This window comes from Saccopteryx bilineata, chromosome 1, assembly GCF_036850765.1.
Source record: "Saccopteryx bilineata isolate mSacBil1 chromosome 1, mSacBil1_pri_phased_curated, whole genome shotgun sequence".
Classification (NCBI taxonomy): domain Eukaryota; kingdom Metazoa; phylum Chordata; class Mammalia; order Chiroptera; family Emballonuridae; genus Saccopteryx; species Saccopteryx bilineata.
This window is the reverse complement of record NC_089490.1, coordinates 281,644,825-281,670,947: the sequence shown is the minus strand read 5'-3', so window position 1 is coordinate 281,670,947 and position 26,123 is coordinate 281,644,825. Positions and strand designations below refer to the sequence as shown.

At 40.4% G+C, this 26,123-nt stretch overlaps 1 protein-coding gene across 3 annotated transcripts in view; it reads left to right on the top strand.

Moving 5' to 3' along the window:
* Positions 1-25,750, top strand: part of DNAH5 (dynein axonemal heavy chain 5) — a 326,976-nt gene extending 301,226 nt beyond the window's left edge. For all 3 annotated transcript variants that reach the window (XM_066243771.1, XM_066243781.1, XM_066243766.1), the window contains 8 exons: positions 3,248-3,467; positions 4,898-5,103; positions 6,087-6,290; positions 9,089-9,304; positions 10,717-10,929; positions 14,653-14,805; positions 15,259-15,490; positions 24,526-25,750. In XM_066243771.1, coding sequence (XP_066099868.1) covers positions 3,248-3,467; positions 4,898-5,103; positions 6,087-6,290; positions 9,089-9,304; positions 10,717-10,929; positions 14,653-14,805; positions 15,259-15,490; positions 24,526-24,677 — 1,596 coding nt within the window. In that variant the 3' untranslated portion in view covers positions 24,678-25,750. The remainder of the gene's footprint in view (positions 1-3,247; positions 3,468-4,897; positions 5,104-6,086; positions 6,291-9,088; positions 9,305-10,716; positions 10,930-14,652; positions 14,806-15,258; positions 15,491-24,525) is intronic.
* Positions 25,751-26,123: the final 373 nt, after the last annotated feature.

Sequence of the window (26,123 nt, the reverse complement as noted above, 5' to 3'; positions counted from 1 at the left end):
AGGCGGGCTCCTGGAGCCCTTTGTGACTTGCCAAGTCTGAAACGCCCTCTACGTGCTGGGCTCAGGCCGGGCTTGGGAGCCACTGAACGCTGGAAACCTCATGATGACCGTACCTGGGGCACTCCAAGCACTCAGGTTAACAGGATATCTAGAACTCGGCTCCAGGACAAGACACCCATATATTTGCTCTGCTCTCGCCCTCTCTGGGGTGTCCAGCTCAGCCTGGAGGAACCCTCCAGCACTGCTCCCCTCTTCCTCCACCCTTTGGCTAAGCAAGGAGGGGTGCAGAGCCCCTGGGCTCCTCTTTCCTACTGGAGAACATGCAGTCCTAGTTTAGATCCCTTCCTCGCCTTTTCTGGACCAGACTTTTTTTAAAAAAATTCTATTTATTTATTTATTTTAGATTTTATTTATTCATTTTAGAGAGAGGGGACACAGAGAAAGAGAGAGACAGACAGAGAGAGAGAGAGAGGAGGGGAGAGAAGCAGAAAGCATCAACTCCCATATGTGCCTTCACCAGGGAAGCTCAGGGCAACCTCAGCATTCCAGGTTGACGCTTTACCCACTGCGTCACCGCAGGTCAGGCTGGACCAGACTTTTTACTTGAGTCTAACTATATCCCATATCTCAAGACCCCCTCTGTGCCCTGCAGGGTCTCCACCTGCTGCGACAGGACTGGCTTTCTTCCCTTCCAACCCCCAACCACTGGGTGCACCGTGAGACCATTGGGTTTGAGGTCCTGGCTTCTAGATCTAGAACCTTCACACTCTGCTGCATCTAGTCTTTACCCCTGGTTTAAAACTGAGCCCACTGGGTTGTATGAAACTGTATATTTACCTCGAAACTCTGCCATACACGAGCTGTGCCCTGCCCCCTGCTTTGGTATAAAGGAGGAGCTCTTCATGTGGGTTGTGTTATATCTGATGACCTTCATTTGCAGCTGGGAGGGGAAAGACAGAAAGGGTTTGATTGAAGTGTTTCTGGAGATGAAAAGAATTCATCCATAGTTAAGAACCCCATGTCTGGTCTGACATGAGGACTTGGTAAGCCTCTATCTGGCCTCTTTCTACTCTTCCTTCCCTCCTCTCTAATTTCTCAGTTCTTCCCTGGACATACTACTGTTCTTAGAACAAAACACAGGGTGCTTCTTGAATTTAAATATGTAATTATGTAACTAATCATAATATAATTTCAAGAAACTAGATTAAAATTTAAATGGAATACATTTAGCCATTAGTTTATCTATGTTTTGTTTAGTATTTTAAAGTAAAATAAAAAAGTCTATATTATGGACATGCTTAGAACTTGTCAGAAGCAATAACAGCTTTTGAAAAGGTTTGTAAGAAAGATTTGAGGCAATATGACAGAATGAACCACCTACCCAACAGTAGCAAAATTAATGCTCCCTAAGCGATCCGTAAGAACTCAAAACATTTACTACAGAATGTCTCAATACAAATGGTGGACACTGAAGTTCTCAGCTAAGACACATAGGTCAGGATTCACCTGATAGAGAAGAGCAGCTAAAGCCTTTTGTTGTTAAGTTTTATCTTCAATCTCTATTTGGTTTTGAATGGACAGCATCAATTAAATTTTTGGAAGGACAAAAAATAGTTTATTCAGTCCATGCTAGAAAATATAATGGAATACGTCAAATTCCAAAATGACTTAACTTTATATATGACTACTAAGATTTTAGATCTAGTGCTTCGTTTGTTTCTTGGAAAGAGAAATAACTTGGTCTGCACTAGTCAAAACTAAATGATCCAAAGTTACTGAGCCAAGAAAACAACTAAGGATTATGATCTGGATATTGTAGGTAATATTAGCAAAAATATTCTCTAGATTAGATATTGAGCCAATTATTATTGCATGGCCTAAAATTTTGCCTGTACTGCTTTATGCAAAGAATATCCTTATGCTCATAGCACAATTTATGAAAAAAATATGGCTTACTTTCTAAGGCTCTTGTTCTTGAATGGTCAGATTCCTCAGAGAAGGTTCTTTCACATTCTAAAGGGCATATGCTCAGCTACCAGTATTCTGGGAAGTCAGTGGGAGACAGGAGGGATAAACCTCAAAATCAGCAGATAAATTTTCTTTTACATGTTTTCAGTGAGGTTCCTATACCCTTAAGCTGCTGATGTCCTCCTGTTCAAAACGCTGTCTGTTTTGCCTTTTAAAACAATCAATCAGCTTTCTTTCTTTAGGAGAGGCAGGAATATGTCAGGGGTCTAGACTTCCAGTCTTCTTGTGTTAGCCCCATTTTCTTCCCCGACTTCCAGACTCCCAGAGGAACCTCTTGTCACCTCTCCTTATGGGTGTAAATCAGGTTACACCTCAGCTTTCCCTGATGTCAGTTGAGGATTCAGCTTTCTTGAGTTCATTTCTCTTCTCGTCGTTTTTTGTTGTTGTTGTTGTTGTTTTTAAGTGAGAGGCAGGGAAGTAGGCAGGCAGGAAGGCAGAGAGACAGGCTCCCACATGCACCTTGCTAGGATTCACCTGGAAAACTCCTTATAGGGTGATGCTCTGTCCATCTGAGGCAGCTGCTCCATTGCTTGGAAACTGAGCTATTTCAGTGCCTGAGGCAAGGCCATGGAGCCATCCTTAGCACCCAGGGCCAACTTGCTTGAACTATTCAAGTCATGGCTATGGAGAAGAAAAAGAGAGAGAGAGAGAGAAGAGAGAGGGGAGGGGAAGCAGAGGGTTGCTTCTCCTGTGTGCCTCAAAGAAGAATCAAACCCGGGGACTTCCACACACCTGGCCAATGCTCTACCACTGAGCCAACTGACCAGGGCTCTTGAATTCATTTTAAATATTATTGATACTGTCTTTACCCTCACTGTTTTTGTCCTTAAGGGTTTATGCCTTTTAAAAAAGCCCCATTCACTGTAGTTTTCATGGAATTTGGGGAGGGAGCTGAGTGAAACGGATGTTTTCAATCAACCATCTTTATTTGCAAGTATGGTCATCTCTTTTTTGTGCTTCAGTTTGGTTCTTTTCATGACTCCTACCATAGGTTACTGCAGCTGGCATGCTATATATGGGACCAATACATGGAACAAGAAAAGATATAACTATCTCAGTTAAGAATTGCTGTGTCTTTAGATTTGACCTAGATTAATTTAAGGCGGTTAGTGTGCTTTTCTGTTAAATTTTAATTACTTAATTTTTAAAGAATGCACTAATATAAATCTCTGGGCAAAACACCAAACAGCCTAATTTCCACTCACTGTTGTGGATTCAGGGAGGATGGGCTCTTCTGCAGAACTGCCATTTGGGACTCGATTTCTTGGATGAGCTGATGGACATAGTTGCAGAAACAGAGACTGTACATGACGCCTTTCGCCTGTGGATGACCACGGAGGCTCACAAGCAGTTTCCCATTACACTCCTTCAGATGTCCATTAAATTTACCAACGAGCCTCCGCAGGGCCTCCGGGCAGGACTGAAAAGAACGTACGGCGGTAAGTGGAGGAATGTGGCTGTGTTTATTGGAGTTCCTGTACTTAAATGGTTTTCTTAAGTTATAAAAACAGAATTAGCGAGGAAGTAGTTATGGCAGGTAGCAGGATTATTTAACATGTTGAGGAGTGGCTGGCCACTTTGTCATTGTCCTTGTGGAATGAGATTTGGTAGTGTTAGGTGCCAGAGCTCAGAATTTCCCACCTTATATTTTTCCTGATTCCCCAATGTTGCTGTACTATGTCCTACTGTTCTCCCCCAGACACCTACCTTTTATGTTAATATATAAAATTAATATTTTTGTCAGTTATGTTCTTTATGCATCGTATCTGAAGTAGAACAATAGCCTCTTCCAAGAGTAGAAGCTGACTTAAAATTATGGCCTGCCTTCATTTCATAAAGCTGCATGTCAGAACGTCAGTGTGGTAGCTAAGTTAGAAATCAAAGAAAAGCAACAAAAACAGACCAAAATGCCCTTCATTCAGATCTGGAACTGAGATTGTTCTCTCTGCCTTTGCTTCCTCCACTTCCTAGCTTCCTGTCGGGGACCCAGGGCCATGAGAAAGGCCCGGACATCGGAGGCAGAAACTTTGTTTCTGGTCCTCCCAGAACAAGGTTCTTTGTTCTCTTGGGTGTTAGTTACACACCCAACCAGTGTTTCCATTTTCTCATATTTGGTATAAGGACAATAAACTCTGTTCATGATTATTGAAATATAGAGCATTTAGTAATAATATAAAAAATAATGAATGTAATAATTCTATTATACATCAATCTGAAAAATCTACAGATAATTTATTTTTTAGAATTGCTAACAAAACTCAAAATCCTGCTAATTTGTAAGGTAATGTGGGTCTAAAATGGATGTGGAGGAGTGATGGATGTGGATGGCAGTGAATAAAGATTACCAAATGAAAAAATATATGATTTTATATACAAAATATGGATACATATATAAAAATCATAATTATTATTTCAAGAATATATTCAGGTTGCAGTCGGTTTCTATATACAGTATTAATAATTTAATATTAATTAAAATAGTGTGTCTGTGCTTTAAATAATAATAAAATTTACATTATTATTATTAAGTAATAGAGGTAGTTGTAGTAATAGTAGCAGTGTTTGTTTTACTGCTGTCATTCTTCTGCCTCTGTTTTATCCCCACATTATCATGTTAGATGGCAGGGACTTAATCCATGTGGGCAAGACTCTCCTCTCCTCAGATCTCTTTGCAGACTGTTCGGAGAAAAATGCCCTCTGGACTCCCAAAGTTAAATTATAGTTGCCATTTAATGTGATAAGAAGAATTCAAGGTAAGTGAAGTTGAATAATTAGGAATTTACAAAAAGAATTAATAACTCATAAAAGTAATAGAAAATAAAGATATGTGAGAGATAATAACAGGTTTTCACCCGGCTGACCACAACAGGTGTGAGCCAAGACCTGCTGGATGTGAGCGCGGTGGCCCAGTGGAGGCCCATGCTGTACGCAGTGGCTTTCCTGCACTCCACGGTCCAGGAGCGGCGGAAGTTTGGGCCCCTGGGGTGGAACATTCCTTATGAATTTAATCAAGCGGACTGTAATGCCACTGTGCAGTTCATCCAAAACCACTTAGATGACATGGACATCAAGAAGGTACTGTGTGTGTGCTGCTTCATGCCACTGGTGATTGTGGGTCCTCATGGTCACATGACCCTCAGCCCCCAGCTTTGGAGTAAATCCTGTAAGAGTGATGGTTTCTTATGCTTGCAAAGTCATTAGCTTTAAGTTAGAGCAACTTGGGTCACACTTTCCTCTTGATTTCAGCTAAAAGATAAATATATTTTGATTATTTTTTTATTTCTCAAAGTCAAGTTGACATTATATATAAGACAACCTATCACAGTCTTTTAAAGGTCAGGGAAAGCATGGGGAAACTTGGTTTTTAAAAATCTTAAAAAATGAAAATTAAGTTCAGATTACTTTTGAAGTGTGTGCTTTTTAAAGAATTGCCCAATATTTTAGAAGAATAAGCATTTTTTTTCTGTTGAAATTAAAATAGGAAACTATAAATGAAGAGTCTATTTCAAGTCACAAGGATGAACTTGAATCTCTTAGGTTTGCTTTATTTATTTTATTATTTTATTTTATTTTATTATTTTAGGTGAGAGGAAGAGAGATAGTGAAATAGACTCCTGCATACACCCTGACCAGGATCCACCTGGCAACCCTGTCTGGGGCTCATGCTCAAGTACCAAGTTACTTTTAGTGCCTGAGCTGATGCGCTGGGACCAACTGAGCTATCCTCAGTGCCCGGAGCCATGCTTGAACCAACTGAGCCACTGGCTTTGGGAGGGGAAGAGGGAGAAAAGGAGAAAAGGAAGAGGGTCAGAAGCAGATGGTCTCTTCTCCTGTGTGCCCTGACCAGGAATCGAATCTGGGACATCCATATGCCAGGCCTATGCTCTATCCACTGGGCTACCAGCCAGGGCCCTAATTAATTTTTTTCTGCACTTTTTACATTATGGATGAATGAATGAAGAACATAGATAACAATGAACGTGTGGGTGTTACTTGGTAGGGAAAAGAACAATGAGACAGTAATCAGTTCTACACACTTGTTCTATAAATTTTCTCAGGGCGTCTCCTGGACCACCATCTGCTACATGATTGGGGAGATTCAGTATGGTGGCCGAGTCACTGATGACTATGATAAAAGATTGCTGAACACATTTGCTAAGGTTTGGTTCAGTGAAAATATGTTTGGACAAGATTTCAGCTTTTACCAAGGATACAGTATTCCAAAATGCAACACAGTGGATAGCTATCTTCATTATATCCAGGTTTGTTAATGTCAGAATTTTATGCATAAAGTAAATATCTTCAGCATTTAACCTTTTGGTTATTTTATTGATTCTATATTTACTCCCTTTAGTATAAATTTTAACAGTGATATGTTTTAAACCTTTCACCATAGATGCTTTCTTCATGCGTTCATATTTACCTATTGATTGAAATGTTTATATTTGTTCTCTGTGTGTGCTTTGTATGAATGCCCTCTCCCACCTCCTTTCTTTCTTTCTTTTTTTTAATAATTTTATTTTTTTAATGGGGTGACATCAATAAATCAGGATACATATATTCAAAGATAACAAGTCCAGGTTATCTTGTCGTTCAATTATGTTGCATACCCACCACCCAAAGTCAGATTGTCCTCTGTCACCTTCTATCTTGTTTTGTTTGTGCCCCTCCCCACCCTCTTTCCTTCTCCCATTCTCCCCTCCCCCCCGTAACCACCACACTCTTATCAATGTCTCTTAGTTTCACTATTATGTCCCACCTACGTATGGAATAATACAGTTGCTGTTTTTTTCTGATTTACTTATTTCGCTTCGTATCATGTTATCAAGATCCCACCATTTTGCTGTAAATGTTCCGATGTCATCATTTCTTATGGCTGAGTAGTATTCCATAGTGTATATGTGCCACATCTTCTTTATCCAGTCATCTATTGACAGGCTTTTTGGTTGTTTCCATGTCCTGGCCACTGTGAACAATGCTGCAATAAACATGGGGCTGCATGTGTCTTTACGTATCAATGTTTCTGAGTTTTTGGGATATATACCCAGTAGAGGGATTTCTGGGTTATAAGGTAGTTCTATTTTCAGTTTTTTGAGGAACCACCATACTTTCTTCCATAATGGTTGTACTACTTTACATTCCCACCAACAGTGTATGAGGGTTCCTTTTTCTCCACAGCCTCTCCAACATTTGCTATTACCTGTCTTGCTAATAACAGCTAATAACAGGTGTGAGGTCCCACCTCCTTTCAATGCTTTAGTGAAGAGCATACTTTGGGGAGATGATAGATTGAGTAGATTAAAATTGGGGAACCAACACAGATTCGCTGGTGAATTTGTGGGGCTTCAGTTACCTGTGGTAATAGGGCAGAGGCAGCCTCTAGATACAGTCTGTTCTATTTTTCAACACACTTGCCTTATTTTGTGACATCTGTTCCTGAACCCTGGCCTAATGAACGGTGTATGGCTTTGTGCAGGAGTCCATTGTCTAAGAGCTTCCTCATTCAGGCCAGATACTTCTTTGTAATGGGAGAGGAGATGGGAAAGTGGTTAGCAGCACCCCTGGCCTTTCCTCACTAGATATCAGTAGCATCCCCTACCCAGTTGTGACAACCAAAAATGTCTCTAGATTTGGCCAAATGCCCCTGAGCGGAGGGGATGTAAAATCACCCCTGATTGAGAAATACTGCTCTAATAATATGATAGATTTTTGACAGGAAATTTGGAGAAGAAAATTGGTTTGTGTTTCAAGGTACCTACCCTTTCTGTCTCTATACCTTGAATTCATTAGATCATTATTTAGCTATCTCTTTTGCCTCTAAGATTTATCTCAGAGTGAACAAACTAAAGCACAGCAGCTCCAAAGGGCTAAATTTATTAGTTGATTTAGAGGTTCTGTGATAAATAAATGTGATGAGTTTATCATATATAATCACCTCTATCCTTTCAGTAACTCAAATCAACAAATATATGTGCCTTAATTGTGCTATATGTGTCTCTAAATCATTCACACTGAATAAGAAAGTGCCTGTGAAGGTATAAATTTAGATATGTCTGTACATGTGTTTATTTATATACATTTCATTTCACAATGAACTTGAGGTCGCTCATAAGAAGACATAAAAAGGAATAAAATAATAGAGTAGAAAGGAAGGGGAAATATGATAAGACAACAGTAAAGTTTAGCGTACAATTCACACCCAGAAATGTATGTCAGATTTCAGGTGAGGGTTCTTTTCAGACAGCTGAGGAGTTTTACCTGCATATTCTGCTTCTGTCTCTTGCCTCTATCTCTTGCTGTTTTCCTCACTAACTCTGTGGCTCTATCAACATTTCTCTCTTTCCTATTCTCTTTCTCCCCAGGAGAATAAAATTCCCTTTTTTTGGACCCTAATTGCTAAAACTGTCACTTTCTGGTATCTTAAAAACATAGTTACCATTAATTTTCCAACATTCATTTGAACAACCTGCTTTAATTAGATTGGGCCTTCAGAAAACAAAACACCAATCCGTGGCCCCCTTTCTGTCTTCCGTGTTATAAGACAAGACAGATCTCCATGATTATATTTGCTAGAGGTGCAGCCATGAAATCACAATGGGTCTGTTATGTTTCTCAATGTTAAATTTTTTTCAAGGCAACTTTTTTTTTAAATATTATTATTTTTTTAAATTTTATTTATTCATTTTTAGAGAGGAGAGAGAGAGAGGGAGAAAGAGAGACAGAGAGAGAGAGAGAGAGAGAGAGAGAGAGGAGGGGGGAGGAGCTGGAAGCATCAACTCCCATATGTGCCTTGACCAGGCAAGCCCAGGGTTTCGAACCGGCGACCTCAGCATTTCCAGGTCGACGCTTTATCCACTGCGCCACCACAGGTCAGGCTCAAGGCAACTTTTGATGTCTTTTTCTGAAGAAATTATTGGATTATTGAGATGGTAGCCTGATATGAATGAGACATCTCTTTTAAATGCCTATCTTAAGAAAAACATGTTTCTTCTCTAAGACAGTATAATTTAATGGGTACTTATGTCAGCAGTCTGTGCTCACCAGGGTAATTGTTGTTCAGAGTCTGCCCACCTACGACAGCCCTGAGGTCTTCGGGCTGCACCCCAATGCTGACATCACCTACCAGAGCAAGCTGGCCAAGGACGTGCTGGACACCATCCTGGGCATCCAACCCAAGGACAGCTCTGGTGGAGGGGATGAGACTCGGGAGGCTGTGGTGGCCCGGCTGGCTGATGACATGCTGGAGAAGCTTCCCCCTGACTATGGCCCATTCGAAGTGAGTTGAAATTCTGACAGAATGTCAGCTGTGGGTGTGTCTGTGTGGTTGGAGAAATGAAGAAGGAGGGCAAACATTATTTTTCTGAAAATAAAAAAAAAATTATTTAAAAAATTTACTTCCTGAAAAACCAGGAAAAGAAGGTTTTGAATCTATAAATGTGATCATTTCAAAATATAAATAATAAGGAGATTGGATGTGAATGTTGTAACTTAATGTACACTTAAAAATTTAGGCATTCTCAATTCCAGGGAGTCAGTATTTTTCTCATTAACTCTTTGCAGTCTCTTTATCTCATGGCTTTTAAACATTGATATGTCTTTTTAATACGCAGCTAACTTCTAAGCAATTTTATGATTATGAAAAGTAAATTTTTAAATGTTTTAGCAAATTGTGAGAAGATTTACCCTGGTAACATTTTTAAACATCTGATGAAAAAGTTGTCTTAAGAGATGACCTGGACTAAATGTGGGATGCTTTTGTCACAAGCCCACCAATTTCTTTACATATTGTCCCCTTTCCACCTGTTTTCAAAAGAAAGCCTGCAGTATTTCATTTCTTTAGCATCCTATTGTTTTCCATGAATGGGCCATGTCGACGCTAGTGCTATAGACTGAACTCAGGGACCTAGTGCCAAAGGATAATTACCCTAGGAAGAATCCGGTGGCTTGCTTGAAGAAAATTAACATCGCCAGCAACTTTCATCCACACCTTTCATTATACATCAGGAAACAGGTCATTCCTGTTTAGCAGTGGTTGAAGTATTTTTGAAGCATTAAAAATATCTAAAAATATTGATATAATTAAATAAATAAAAATGGTAAGTAATGGAGTTTAGAAACGTCTCCCTCCTTTTGCTGAATCTCTCAGTTCTACCCCAGGAAAACGCAGCTCAGCCTGGAAAGGGTTTTATAGAGGAGTCTCAATAGATACTTGTAAGATGAAAATGATTGTGTGGATAGATGGATACATGAGTGGATTCTTTGATGGAAGACGGAAAGCTTTGAAAATACGTGTTCTTTGTGGCAGCCAGCAGATTGGTCATGGATGTGTACCTGTCTGTTTGTGTATACCCATCTGTGTGTTTGCAAATCTTAGAATGGCAGCAAGTGACTATTTCTCAAAAAGTGCGGTTGCTGTTTAGAAGCCTGAGTGGTTGTGGTCATGCATTTTATATTATTCTGTGAATTAGTGGCTTCTTGTTTTCCCTCATGTGGGATGAAAAATTGGCTATTCATCTAATAGATGTTTCCATTCTCATTTCTTCTGTGTTTTCTGGCAATAAAAAAAATAAAATAAAAGCTAACTTACCGTTTATGGAATTATAAAATCTGAGGACTTTTCAGAAGCCTCAGTTACATTAACAGTAATAGCCGTCTTATGTTTAACATGTTGGAATTTCTCTGTGGCAGGTAAGAGAGAGGCTGCAGAAGATGGGGCCATTCCAGCCGATGAACATTTTCCTCAGGCAGGAGATAGACAGAATGCAAAGGGTCCTCACCCTGGTACGCAGCACCCTGACTGAGCTAAAGCTGGCCATCGACGGCACCATCATCATGAGTGAAAATCTTCAAGATGCACTGAATTGCATGTTTGATGCCAGAGTTCCTGCTCAGTGGAAAAAAGTACGTTTTAGCCTGCTCTTATCCTGCCTACTCACTTTATTGTTGTGAACAGTTGTAATTGGCAAGCTGAAAGCACTTAAGGATAATATACTTCCAAGTATTCTTTTGATTAGGGGCTAATCTCCTTATAGTCCTGTATTTTTAGATTGTAGGTAGGGGAGGGAATTATTTAGTATCTCCTACATATCAGGTGCTCTACTGGGCAATTTACATACATTATTTCATTCAAAGCTTATATTTTATTGCCCTCAATTTACAGGTAAGGACCTTGAGGTTGGGAGAGGTTAAATCTTTTCTCAGATCACACACTCAAGTTGTCCAAGAATCAGAACTGCAACCCAAGCCCTTGGGCTTCAAAGCCCATGATTCTCATTTCATAGGAGGGAACATTCTGAGATATACACACATATCAGAAGTCACACCAGGTATAAAGGTTTTATTCTCCCCTTATTTGTGGACATGTGAGTATATAGGTCTCAAGGTAATAAGTATGCTTACTGACTACCTGTTGGTAATTGTACCAAATGACAAATATGGTTTTAAAAAATAATTTTCACCTTGGAAAAGTAAAATGAGGACCCAAGTATCTTTTTAAGGAGAACAACAGGTGTATTTTAGGGGATGAAGCCTAAATGACATAGAATTTTGTTCTATATTTAAGCCTCTGTGTGTGTGTGTCATATGCAGGTGCATTTTGTGGAGAGATGTAAGTGAACTTGCTATTAATTGTGGTGGAGAAAAGACCTGGGAACGGGTTGGGGTGTTGCTGTATTTCTGTCCTGTATTTCCGGAGAAATTGGATCTGCCATATGCTTATGCTCCCCCGACCACGCCATCACCTGGGTGACTCTGCACCCTCAGTAGGAACTCATCAAGTACTTGACTCAGCTCTCTCTCAAAGCTCCTGCTCCCAGGTTTTCACCTCTACTCCCCTTCAGAAATGCAAATGACCTACCCTTTCTGAAGGTTCAGTAGGAGGAGGAAACTGGGCTAGATGGCAGGTAGAGAAATGTGACAGCTCTACCCACTTGCAGGCTGAAGTCGTGAACACAGAGTGAATCAGCTCTGAGCAGTTGTACAGTTTCCTGCAGGCGCACTCAGCTGACTGGGACCAGGCCTGGGGAAGGCGGGTGATTGAGGTCGTGCCATGTTGGGCTTTGCTAGGCAAGTACAATGAGAGATGTATTAGTTTTCTGTGGATGCTTAATGAACTACCACAGACGGCATGGTTGAAACAACAGCAATTTATTATCGCACAGTTCTAGAGGTGGAAGTCCAAAAGCAAGGTGTCCATAGGGCTTCCCTGTAGTGACATCTTATGAGACTAGTGTTCTCCATGCAGGCATCTCAGCCCCAAAAGAAAGAGACAAAGGGGCTAGGTTTCTGAACATGCATCTCCATGTTTCCCACTGCTGATAGGACTTTACTAACCACCTGCTGTCTCCATGCTGATCTGTTGACACATATTTTGGAGGCTTCTGTTGCTTCTATTTCTCTTCCACAAGTTGGGTGGGTCCTTGGTTCCCCACAGTTACCGAGGGATCCATCTGATGGGGGTCTCACCATCTTGTGGTGGTTGTGCTACCAGGTGGCCTCCAAAGTCATCACAGTCAGGGGAAGGGAGCAATGGACAAGGTACACTGGGATCATCTTCACGGGTCAGAATAGATGTGTGGACCCAGCGTAACCGCACGGGAGAGGGAGAGGTGTAGGGGGACATGCAGGATGTTGGAGGAGCACAAACTATCTCTGCAGTGCCACCTCCCCCAAGTCAGATACCCTTCTTTACCTCCTCGGACTGAGGGGAGTGAGGGGATAAGGTGCCTGAAGTGTTATGTAAATGGAGCCCTCTCTCCTTAGGGCGAGATAATGTGCTTTGCCCAAGAGGACAGTGTTTGGTGATGATAAGATTTAAAGTTCGAGTGTGGGGCTGGGTGAATTGAATGGATTGTTAGAGATCAGAGTTCATGAAATAAAAAGGTAGGGTATAAATGGGTCATTCACATGGACCCTGGTGTCACCAGGAATGATTAATGAAAACACATAAATGCAGTAAATGGGTTATGAACTGAATTCTGGAGCCGGAATCCCATATCCAAGCTGTGCAACCCCAGGTAAGCTACTTGTCTTGCTGTGGCTGAGTTTCCTGTCTGTAAAGTGGGAATTATTATTATCCTCAGTTCCACTGCTGACTTTGTGAGAATTGGAAGATGTACAAAAGGCAGAATCTAGAGATGAGATTGGGTCACAGGGTGATTGGGGGCTTGGTCTTTTGGAGGTCTCAGGCAAATGGAAAGGGGATTAGACTTGATGGTCTTTCAGAAGAGACTCCACCCGAGCCTCCGACGTCTCACCTGGAGCTTTGGAAGATCCTAAGGCAGCAGGTCCCACAGGCAGCATCAGGGACCTGAGGAGTGCCCTTCCTATCGACTTCTCCATCTTTCTTGATGACAGTACTATTCATCGCTTTAGTCACACAGCTTAGAAACTCAGAATCAGCTTTGACCAGACTCCTTTTTTTCTTTTTTCACCTTCAGTACATTCATTGCCAAGGCCAAAGAGTTTTCTGCCTGAATTGCCTCTCCTTATTGACAGTGACAGTAAGAGAACCTGCCTGGTGATTGGCTGCTGTTCTGTTACCCACTAAACCAACAAAGCCAGCGTGATCAGCGCCTGCGGGGCCATGAGATCCTTGCTAGGAGGACCCTCTCATGAATGGGTCCCTGTGGCCTCAGATCAGATGTGGTGTAAACACATCTCATTTAGTTACCACATCTATCAATATGGAATAGAACGAGTTACCTAATGTTTAAATTATGATTTTATTATACAGATTTCTATTCTATTCAATATACATACATACTATCAGACTTTGGAATCTCAGTTCCTTTTGAGAAATAGGAAAATTAATTCTTTGAAAGGTATTTGACATTCAAGTGGTATATTTATCTACATTGATCACTACATGTATTCATACATAAAATATTGCAATTACAGTAAAATAGTTATAAAACATAATTCAGAGATACCCACCAGTACAGCTACTGACATGACATATCCATGCCAATTGTAATGACAGACACTCCACGTGTGAATTCAGGTGTAATGTTAAGGCAAGGAATGCAATTAATTTGTTGGTAGTTAAGGGACCTGTGTTTTCATTTCTGCTCCTTCACCAGAGGAAATCAAAGTAAACCCTAAGGGACAAAAACTTCAGAAAATAATTGTTTGCCTCAATTAAAAATGATAAATGGAGAAAGACTTATACAACTTGTTATCCACAGAATATATTTTAAAGTGTTGATTAGACTATGAGCACATTTATGTAGAGATCCTGTTTTATGACATATCTATTGAAAATGTAACCGAAGAAAAATAATTGAAGCCGGTTAAATTTAATAGTTGTTTGAATTGCTTTAGAGCAGAATTGGTGCTGAATGTGTCAGAAAGTGGAAGTTGATTCTATCGACAGCAGCCATCTTAGGCAGCATCTGAGCTCCCAATCGATCTGGTATTCGTGTGATGATTAGCTGATTCTATCATGTCTTCAGGAGGAAGGATCATTTGAAATCTCAAATTTCAGAACCCCAGGGGATTCATGTCTTGAACACTTTTAAATTCTAAAAGTGAAGTTGGTATTTCATCATATTTTTGTGTGTGTGAACATAGCCAGTTAGAGAACAAAATTAAACCTGTATTAATTGTTTTAATATATGCATTTAGGCATCATGGATTTCAAGTACTTTGGGTTTCTGGTTTACTGAACTTATAGAAAGAAACTGTCAGTTTACCTCGTGGATTTTCAATGGCCGGCCTCACTGCTTCTGGATGACAGGCTTTTTTAACCCTCAAGGATTTTTAACTGCAATGCGACAGGTAATGGCTCTGATATGCACCTGTTGTGTTATTATAATTTTCCTGTAGAAGGTTCTCTTCTTTCATTATGGTCTTAAAGAATATAATAAGACAGAGAATGACTGTCCCTTATGGTTGCTAGCTGTTACATTGTCTTGAACATAAATCTAGCAACTTGTTCTCAGGCTGCTAACTTGAATTTCAGAACCTTTATTTGTTATATTTATATTTGATTTATATATATATAAATTTGATATCAGATATATATATTGATTTATATATATATATTTATATACACACATATGTGCAAGTGGTTAACTTGGGACCCAGGTATTGGTTCTGAAAGAATCTTCTTAAGTTTAAGTACTATTCTAGTTACTTTGAATTACAGTCATTTGGGGATGCATTGTCATTTATGCTTTGTATATACAAACTTCTGCTAATTTCATCTTTTGCTTTTCTTGCCTGGAGTAGGAGATAACTCGGGCCAATAAAGGCTGGGCTCTGGACAACATGGTGCTTTGCAACGAAGTCACTAAATGGATGAAGGATGACATTTCTGCCCCTCCCACAGAGGGTGTTTACATCTATGGCTTATATCTAGAAGGTGCTGGCTGGGACAAGAGGAACATAAGACTCATTGAGGCTAAACCGAAAGTGCTCTTTGAGCTAATGCCGGTCATAAGGATTTATGCAGAAAACAATGGTAAGCTTTCTTTTGCATTTGGGGATGGCTGGTATTATTGAATTGAATGGCATTATAAACCCAGGATCTTGCTATTTTTGTTATTATGTAATAAGGATTTAACGCTTTTATAAACTAGCTTTACTGATATTTAATGACTATTTATTGACCACTAGGCACTTTCTGGAGTGCTACTGTGGAGGCAATAGTTCTAGGTAACTCTTGTCTATCTAACAAAGCAGATAAAATATATATAGATACTCATAAAATGTTAGCTGATGAGGTAAGACACAAGTGTTTGAAATAGTTAATAAGTGGTGTTAGCTCAGGGGGAGATGGCAGTGGGCCGAAGTGGTCAGGGCAGTTGGGCCTTGACTAGCTTCGGGAGGATGAAGATGATAAAGTGAGGCATGTGGGAGACCAAAGGCTTTTCAGGCGGGACTACCCAGGGCTCCGTGGAGGTGGTGGCTCCACCAGCTTGGAGATCTGACTTGGTGATGAAAACCAGATTGAATTCAGGGGCATTTAGCTTAATCCAGCAGCTAGTGGTAAATAAGTTGCTGGATTCATATTTCATCCTATGAATGTAATAACACTCTTCGAAGCACACCTGTGGTTCTACTTTAAAAAGTAGTTATCTTGATGTCTCTGGATGCTTTAGTTGTTGTGTTTTACTCAGCAATAATTGCCTTTTAGCACACATGGGATTTTCCTGTTCACTTTATTTTATTAAAATTTATTTTACTTTTAAGTTTTTTTTTTTAAAAAATTATTGACTTTAGAGAGGGACAGAGAAGGTGACAGGAACATCTATGTGCCCTGACTGGGAATTGAACCAGCAACCTCTGAGCTTCAGGACAATGCTCTAACCAACTGAGCTATCTGGCCGGGGCAAAATTTATTTTATTTTTAATTAAAAATTGTACTTAAAATGTACAATGTCACACACACATGCATGCACACGGTAAAATGATGACTAGGAGCTATAAACTTTAGAGGTAGCTGTGATGGTGGATTCCAAGGAAATGATAATTTTGTGATGGAAATAAAAGATTTTTCCTCAAACAAGAGATGAAATATGTCTTTAAAAAAAACATCTTTTAGTATCCCCATCCCTTAAATGAATATCCATTGAAAACCTGGGTCAAGGGCAGAGAGTTTGTAAACCATGAGTATCTTTTAAGCAAACACTGGCCATATGCCTAATATATACCAGCCTTGGGCTCAAGTGCAGGGGACACAAAGGGAACTATGAAACAGGTTCAGCCCACAAAGGACTGAAACTGATGTGTAAGTAAAACAGAATTTAATACGTATTGTGAAAACATACAGCCAAGATGCTCAGGAAGCCTAGAAAGAGAGCACAGCTGTGCCTGGCAGGTAGTGTGGATGCTTCTGAAATGTGCTCTGGAGGACCAGAACACGTGTGCTGGGGCGCAGGGAGAGATTTTCCTGGGCAGAGGGAAACAGCATCAGCTCACTCAGCCATTCCATGGATATTTCTCTGGTATTGGTCATCTGGGCCACACTACTTTGGTCCTAGTGGAAAAAATTGTTATAAAACTCAAAAGGGAAGGGGAGCTGAAAAAGAAGCTAATGTAGTCAGTTCTTGTTACTTATGGATTCTGTATCTATGAACTCATTTACTGGCAATATGTATTTGTACCCCTCCTGCCCCAAATCAGTGCCGTGGTGCTTCCGTGGGCATTCACAGACATGCACCAAGCAATGGGAACTTTGAGGCTCCCCACGTGTGACCCCAGCCGAAGTTGGTTAAGAGACACTGTCTCTGCTGTAAACAGGTGTCCCTTTGGAGATCTGTTCAGTGCTACATTTTCACATTTGTGTACGTTTTGCTATCTGGAATGCCCAGGCATGGTGCTCAAGTTTTGTCTGGTGTCCCGAGTGCAAGAAGGCTACCATGTGCCCTACAGTAAAAATAGGTGTGTTAGATATGCTTCATGTAGGCAAGAGTGACAGTGCTGCTGGCCTTGAGGTCAATGTTAATGAATCAGCCATGTGCATTAAAAAGGTGTCTTTCAGTAGAAACACACTTCAAACAAGATTATGAATTGGTTGGCAGTTGATGAAAATGTGGCCAGAGCCTCTCAGGAGCCTAACCCCATATTTCCCCCAGGAACACAGGTTCCGTGGTCCCCAATTCAGTGTTCATGGGGACTTTGTATGTGCAAGTCCCATGAATAATGAGAATCGACTGTAAATGAACATACTGATGCCATATAGTTCTTGTTCTACAAAAAACACAAACATGTACGCTAGGGGGTGAAATAATTTAAGGGTTCAAAGAAGGCCTCGCTGAGGGGAGAACATTGATCTGGAACTCAAGTGACAGGAAGTGACTCTGCTGGCATCTTGGAGCAGAAGCAAGAGTAGGAAGCCACGAGGTAGCAACAGATGTGCTGTGCTTGTGGAACAAAGAGGGCGTATGAAGAAGAGGAGCCTATAGAGAGAGAACAGAAGTGTGAGGGGGCTCAGCACAGCTCTTGGCCCTGGTATTGCTCAGTATGTCCTGGCTGTATCTGAGAGGCCAGCATGGTCTGCCTGGAATCAGGCACGCATGCTGCCTACGACTTCAGGTGTAATGGTTCTCAGGGCGGCGTGAGGTCCTGGGACAGTCACTATTTTATAGAAATGATCGTCAAATGTTCTTTTAGCCAAAAATTATATTTTAGAAATTTTGTTGTTTCTTATCATTGCAACTAGTCAACATGTTGCAAAAACGGTTCCCTTATAAAATAAAAGGAAGATCTTTCTTATGTGTGGTTAGGGGTTACTTTTTTATTTCTTGTGACTAAACTGTATAAATCTATTACAACATGACATTGAACATCTCAGCATGGGAGTAATAAAGTAATAAGTGTATGATACAGACAATTCTTTAGTTAAGAATAGATTTTTCCAGAAGCACTGGCTTCATCCTGCTGAGCGTTAATCATTTGGGAGTCTCATTAGCAGTAGGTGAGGCAGGGAGTAAAATAAACAAAGGAAAAATGACTAATTTCAAATTTCAAAGTATTAAATAAAAGAAAGAAAAGAAAAACTTTAGTTCTCTATTTCTTCTTTGTTTGTTTGTTTCAATAGAAATTGGTGGAAATTTGTTTTGCCAATTAACTTTGTTGTTGGGGAGGTGTTTGTTTAGTGATTAAAACATGTTGTTGTGCCCTGGCCGGTTGGCTCAGCGGTAGAGCGTCGGCCTAGCGTGCGGAGGACCCGGGTTCGATTCCCGGCCAGGGCACACAGGAGAAGCGCCCATTTGCTTCTCCACCCCTCCGCCGCACTTTCCTCTCTGTCTCTCTCTTCCCCTCCTGCAGCCAAGGCTCCATTGGAGCAAAGATGGCCCGGGCGCTGGGGATGGCTCTGTGGCCTCTGCCCCAGGCGCTAGAGTGGCTCTGGTCGCAACATGGCGACGCCCAGGATGGGCAGAGCATCGCCCCCTGGTGGGCAGAGCGTCGCCCCTGGTGGGCGTGCCGGGTGGATCCCGGTCGGGCGCATGCGGGAGTCTGTCTGACTGTCTCTCCCTGTTTCCAGCTTCAGAAAAATGAAAAAACAAACAAACAAACAACAAAAAAAAATGTTGTTGTTCTTTTTATACAATAAGTTTAATTTCCTTTTTTATTTTTTAATAAGAGAGAGACAGACAGGGACAAACAGGAAAGGAGAGAGATGACAAGCATCAACTTTGTTGTTGTAACACATTGATTGCTTTCTCATATGATCCTTGACTGTGGGACTCCAGTTGAGCTAGTGACCTCTTGCTCAAGCCAGTGACCTTGGGCTCAAGCCAGTGAGCATACCTCTGCTCCAGGATGCCAGCAGAGCCACCTCCTGTCACTTGGGTCCCAGATCAGTGTTCTCTCCTCAGCTAGCCCTTCCCTAAACCCTTAAATTATTTCACTCCTAGTGTACCATGTATGTTTTCTTTATAGAACAAGAACTATATGACATCAGAATGTTCATTTACAGTTAATTCTTATTATTCATGTCTATGACCCCACACTCAAGCCAGTGACCCTGCACTCAAGTTGGTGAGCCTGTGCTTAAGCTGGCAACCTCCAAGTTTTGAACCTGGGTCCTTGGCATCCCAGGTCGATGCTCTATCCACTGTGCCACCACCTGGTTAGGCTAATTTTCATTCATTTTTTTAAATATATAATTGAATAGAGTTCTCATTGAAATCAAGAAGTGTAGCATTGCTGATGGACAAAGGACACTCCAACAAAAGTGCAACATTTTAAAATTAAGATTCTTATAATGAAATGTTTTTATGTTAACATGAAGGGCAATTTTCAGTTTAAATAATTCATCATTGAATTTTACATACCGAACTGGTATATTAGTTTTCAAAAAGATGTCTAGAGATTTATTTGAACTCTAAAAAATGAGTGCTATATCCCCAAATGTTTATTTTATTTATGTTTCTTATTAGGACGTCATGAAAAAGTTGCCCAAATACTACTCAATTCACTAAGAGGTTAAAAATACCCACACAACTCAGGTCCTCTGTTTTCAAAGGAAGTTAAGAAGAAGCAGGTATAGGAAAGATTTGTTTCCTTAACAGATTTGCTATGTAGACAGTGATGCTTATGAATGAACTGCAGCCCTGTAGCTGATGTGATAGGAAAACCATGATTACTTTTGAGGGGAACAAAGCAAGACTTATGTGTATCCCTGATCATGGAGGAGCTTGAGAAGGAGCTCAGGGTCCCTGCAGTTAATGAGGATATTTCCTGCCTGAGAAATCATTTTTCTAGGAATGTCCTATCACATGTCCTCCGCCCCCATCCAACACTGCAGATGTGGGGCTAGCCATGGGCATAGCGCCATGGGTGACCAGGTAGTGGAGAGCTCCTGACTCCTGAGCCCCACAGCATTTAATCCCTTTCCGTTTGTAAACCTGGAACTCTGTCAAAGTCATGAGGACTATGAGTCTGGGGAATTTGTTTTAGTGAAAAGGTAAGTGTGTGTGTGTGAGTGTTCGTGGGTAGAGGAAGGATAGAAATCTAACATCTTGGGTATCTCCTACATTCCAGACATTAGATGAAGCCAGGTATTTACATATATTAATTTAGTCTTTACAACAACTGTGTAAGATATATCATGATTTTGCAGATGAAGAAATTAAGGTTTAGAGACATTCTGTAATTTGTCTGTAATTCCTGCCTACCCAAGCTAGTGTCAGAACCCATGTGTCTCTTGTGGGATGAACTCAAATCTCCGGAAATTCCCATGGTTAGTGTTCTGCTGAAGTCCATGCATTTAGGCAGTTTGGGATGGAGCTCTCGAAAATCAAGGCTACCTTGAAAATGAGGACACGTCTCTTGCACTTTGAAGTCATGAGTTTATTTTTCTCAGGCAAATGGTGCTGCAGACATGTTAAAAGCCTCTGTCCTATGCTCAAGGGAAGTCATTGGCCTCTCTCTCCTCATGCTTCAGGCTACAGGGGGTTACCTCTGCTGCCTACAGGGGGCCACATGTTCTTGGGTAGAAGACAATGAGCTAGGCACCTGGATATTTGGACTGCTCCCCTGGTTTTATAACCCCAGTAATTACTTATGTGGCTTTGGAGGGGACTTGGATATGCCAAGAATTGAAGTCAGATATCTAGTTATCTCTGGCTCATTTTCACATCTTCCTGCAAAGACAGAGAGGCTCCTGCGTACACACAGTGTGCCCCAGCCATTGATGAGATGAGGAGCGCAGGCTCTGGATCCATGCCGGCGAGGTTTGGTCCTTATCACATCACCTACCACTTTGTAACCCTGGCCCAGTGACCTGCCTCCCTTTGGTCCAGCTTTCTTATCTGTAAAATGGATTTCCTAATGGTACCCAGCTCATAGGGTTGTTGAGAGAATTACTCTGACGACGTCCAGCACATAGCATACAATAAATAAGTTTATTATTATTGCTACTATTGATATGTTATCTCACATGCTTATTGAAAGATGAAAAGAAATAGCATATGTAAGAGTGTTCAATTTAATAACTCAAGTGTTATTAGCAAAGGAAGGGTTCAATAAATAATTGATTTATAGGTTACATAGGGGATCTTTATGGAACTTGATTATTTTGGATATTGATAGGAATATATGCCATAATAACGTCTGGATGAAAAATGTAGTCTAAAGAGTGAAATGACCTAATTAGATAATGAAATTCCCCCAAGGCATTTTATTAAAGCTTTAGGCTCCGGAAGCCTATAGCTCACCAATTCAGGCAACTGCTCCTCTCCACGCCTCTGGAGCCCAAGGCTTGAAACATATTTAGCCGATTTGCTCTCCCTACAAAGCATGTTTATTTTTTCTTCAAAGTTGTTTGTCTAACCAGGCGTAATGGTTTGGAATCATCTGTTTATGCGGGTGTTCAGCATCTGTCAGCACTTCCACTCTGAGATCGTATTCTCAGAGGCTTCTGATCAAGCTGCAGCGTGTGCTGCGTGCTGTGACTTGGCATGGCCACCTTCAGTTTGGAAGCCATTAAATGTAGATAACGTTGGATCAGTGTTTCAGAGAATTTTTACCTGCTTACTGAAAAGGATACCACAGTTTCCAGTTCTATTTTTTTCTGGGGATTAAAATCTAAGTAATCAAATACTTGCAAGGTATAATTATTATATTATCATTTGGTTCAAATGTAAGACTCCCCGGGCCTACTTTAAGACTTATTGAATGACTGTTAGTCAGATTTTCATGCAGAAGAATGAGCAGTGATGTATTTGTTACAGATCCTAGGATTAAAGAGTTTAAATATATGCATTAGTAGAGTTAGCATTGACTGCTCTTAAAGAATATACTGTCATTCACATATATTCATAGATTTGCTAAATTATTATAAGTGGTATTCCCATGGGTAATTCAAAAAATAATGCCTAGATTTAAAAATTAGGTGGTACATTAATTTAGGTGGTTTCTGATGATTAATTCCATGTGATTAAGCAAACAGATGGTTTTAAAATGCTGTAAAAATATCTGTTTAGAACAGGGTTTTTCAACCATGGTATTACTGACATTTTTGGTCCAGGTGACTCAGGATTACCCTATACATTCAGATGTAAGCAGCATCCTTGGCCTTTGCCCACTAGATGCCAGAAGCACCTCCCCAGCTGTGGTGGCCAAAAATGTCTCCAAATATTGACAAATCACCCCCCCCGGGGGGTAAAGTTGCACCTGGTTAAGAATCACTACTTTATTTTTTTGTTGTTTAGCAAGAGAAAAAGAGAAAAAGAGAGACAGAGAGAGGGATAGATAGGGACAGACAGGAAGAGAGAGAGAAGAGATGCATCAATTCTTCACTGTGGCACCTTAGTTGTTCATTGATTGCTTTCTCATATGTGCCTTGACCAGAGATCTCCAGCTGTGCCAGTGACCTTTTGCTCAAGCCTGCAACCATGGGGTCATGTTTATGATTCCATGCTCAAGCCAGTGACTCTGTGCTCAAGCTGGTGAGCTGGCTCTCAAGCCAGAGCCCACATTCAAGCTGGCACCTTGGGGTTTCGAACCTGGGTCCTCTGCGTCCCAGGCTGATGCTCTATTTACTGTGCCACTGCCTGGTCAGGCTAAGAATCACTACTTTAGAATATTTATTTTATATTGAAACTTATCTATAATACTATCATATTCAAATGTTTAACTTTTTCCAATAAAATTAATTATAGTGAAGGTAAAAAAACACACAGCACAACAGGTTGAAGGTTTTATTGGGCCAACAAATCAGACTTCAACTTCTTCTGATAGTGCCTTGCTTCTGTAATGTGTTAGGAAAAGCTGAATTATTGAGCAACTTATTTGGGGGAAATAAATTCAGTCACTTTGATATATTAAAATTGCATTAAGAAAGTTACTGTTTTCGTGTATCAGTGCCCATGTTTGTAACACGAATTCACCAAAACAAAGTTATTTTCATGTCAGTAGTTATATGAGGGTCATTTATAATGTCAGCCTTCTAGAGGGGTACAAGGATGGGTGCAGACACAGCTTCTGCCCTGAAGAAATTTATAACCTGGAGGAGAAGGGGAAATAATATACTGCCTTTTGAGATGGATGTTGTAAGATGTGCAGATAAACCACTCAGGGCAGAATGGATTTAACAAGAAGCTAATGAAGCTTACACTCCAAGGCTGTTCAATGCAGAGGCTCCTCCAAAGCCTACTTATGTATTTGGGTAAATTTGTACTCTTTTTCTTAAAGAACCCTTTGCCCCAAATTGTATGTTTATGGCCCCACAAGACCTAGATCTGTCCCTGATTATGGGGTTCCCAAAGGTGAAGAGAAAATGAGCCTTTGGTTAGGGAAGAATACATTAGAGAGGATCTCTGAAGGGTGGCCATCCACAGATTGTCTTTCTGGCATGAGAGCTTTGGATACTCCAAGTAGGCCTCTACTTTAGAAAGGTGGATGGAATCTCAGGGAGTTGAACTCTTCCAGGACTCTGCTTCCCAGCCACAAATAAATCTCTACACATGTGGAGAACTCATGCCACGTGGCAGGAGTGGGGAACCGCCTTTGTCTTGTGATTTCAAATGTGGTTTGGACTGTGTCACAGAGGGTTGAAAACAGGATTTTGAAATAATAATAATAGTGAAATAATAATGAGTCCTGGTTTGGATGTTTGATTAAAAGGGACAGGTGTCTTGCACCAGATGTAAGCTTTCAGGGGAGAAGAAAGAGGGTGTGAGAGCACCAGGTTTGGTAGGGAAGTAAAGGAGAAAGGGTGGAGGGGAACGATGAGTTGACAGGTAGACAGGAGAGGGAGGGAGCAGTGCGGGTGCATGGGCATGTTATGTGGGCAGGGTGACTGTTACGGACATGGGATGAGAGGCCCATGGGATAAACCTGAATATATCTGGGTATCTTGTTATCCCTACTGTAAACCTGCAGTAGTGGATGCTTCACATATAGGGACTGACTGACCTCAGGGAGAACTTCCCTCATTTTACCAAACCCACTTCTCTTTGGAATAACCTTCATTTGGCTTTGCACTGTTTGGGTTGCTTAAATTAGAAATTCACCAAGTTGTTTTCTTTTATGAATTTTTTGTAGCTCTAAGAGATCTTCGGTTTTACTCCTGCCCTATCTACAAGAAGCCAGTCCGAACGGACCTGAATTACATCGCTGCTGTAGACCTCAGGACGACTCAGTCACCCGAACACTGGGTGCTCCGTGGGGTTGCCCTTCTCTGTGATGTCAAGTGATACGGGGCATGTCCCCCACCCAGTACTTTGAAAAACGTAGTGTACAAATGATCATAACCTTTCTCTTCCCTGAGTGATGAACGCCGTGTAAATCAGATGGGTCATGATGAATGAGTTGCATAGTCTTCCCTCTCCTTAGTTGGATGATTAATTACATTTAACCTGTTTCATCATTAATGACCAATCACTGTGTTTGTTGAGAAGTTACTTGTTGATTTAAAAGTAAAATTTATAACTTCCTGATGAAATGTGGCCATCAAATCCATAAGAGTACATTTTCTTCTTTCTTCATGTCACAGGACTGACTGGAATAAGCAATCGGTATTTCCCTTGAAAGTATTATTCTTCTGTTCATGTGGCTCTGGGGACAGCCAGCCTAGTTCTCTACGGGAACAGGGCAAGTGTGTGCTGGTTTTGCTTTTATTGCCTTTTTGCATTTAGGTCAGATTAAGAGATTTATGTTCATGGTTCAAACAGCCTATTAAAAAGATCTTTTAAAAAATAGAAGGAAATAGAAGAATGGGATAAGAATGTGAATGGATGAATAGACGATTTATGTAATCCTACAGAATGAACATATAATGTTCAACTCCACAGATAATTAATAATAAGATACTAATTGATACCTGTTACAAGAAAAAAAAATTAAAGCTAAAAGTAAATTGTGGTGAGATTTTTGTAAGAGATTTACTCACAAATTTCTGGAGTAATGAAAAAGAGCCACAAAAAGTTTCACAGGCTTTGATCTTTATTATCTCTCCTGGAAATCTATATCAAGGAAAAGACAAAAAATGTATATGTAAAAATGTATTTAATAGCACAAAAAATGTTCTAAATTTTCAATAATATTGTTTTGCTTATGGAGGAGGTATTAGGCAGCCATGAACAACAATATTAAAGATTTCATAATATAGAAATGGTAAGCATATAATAATTGAAAGCTATAGTTAATAAAATATTGAGTACTGTGATTATAATTATAAAATGTGTTTGCATGTGCACAAAGATTAAACAATAACATGAAAAAATAAAAACAGGTGCAATAGCATGATAAAGGTTTCAGTTGACTTGAAAAAAATAGGGAAAGGCTAAAAATCATAGATGGTGTTTGGGGATTTTACATGGGTTTTCATTATTAAAGAAATACTGTCTAAGGACTTTTTCATAGATTTTTGTTTTAAATTCTAATTATAAATTATAAACTGCTTTATCTATAACCAATGGACTAAAACACTTGGTCAATAATAAATTAGAATTGTGGTTTACAAATGTTTGGTTAACTTTAGATCTGTATAACTTGTTTTTGGTGATAAAAGGTTTCATAGGGAAGGAGGGTTATAAGGAGACAGGTGTGGGTTCCTCTTACTAGGCTTTGCTCTGTCACAGTGTCAATTTATGGTAATTTCGATGAGTTACCCCTGAGTGGTTCAAGTGACTCCTCGCATC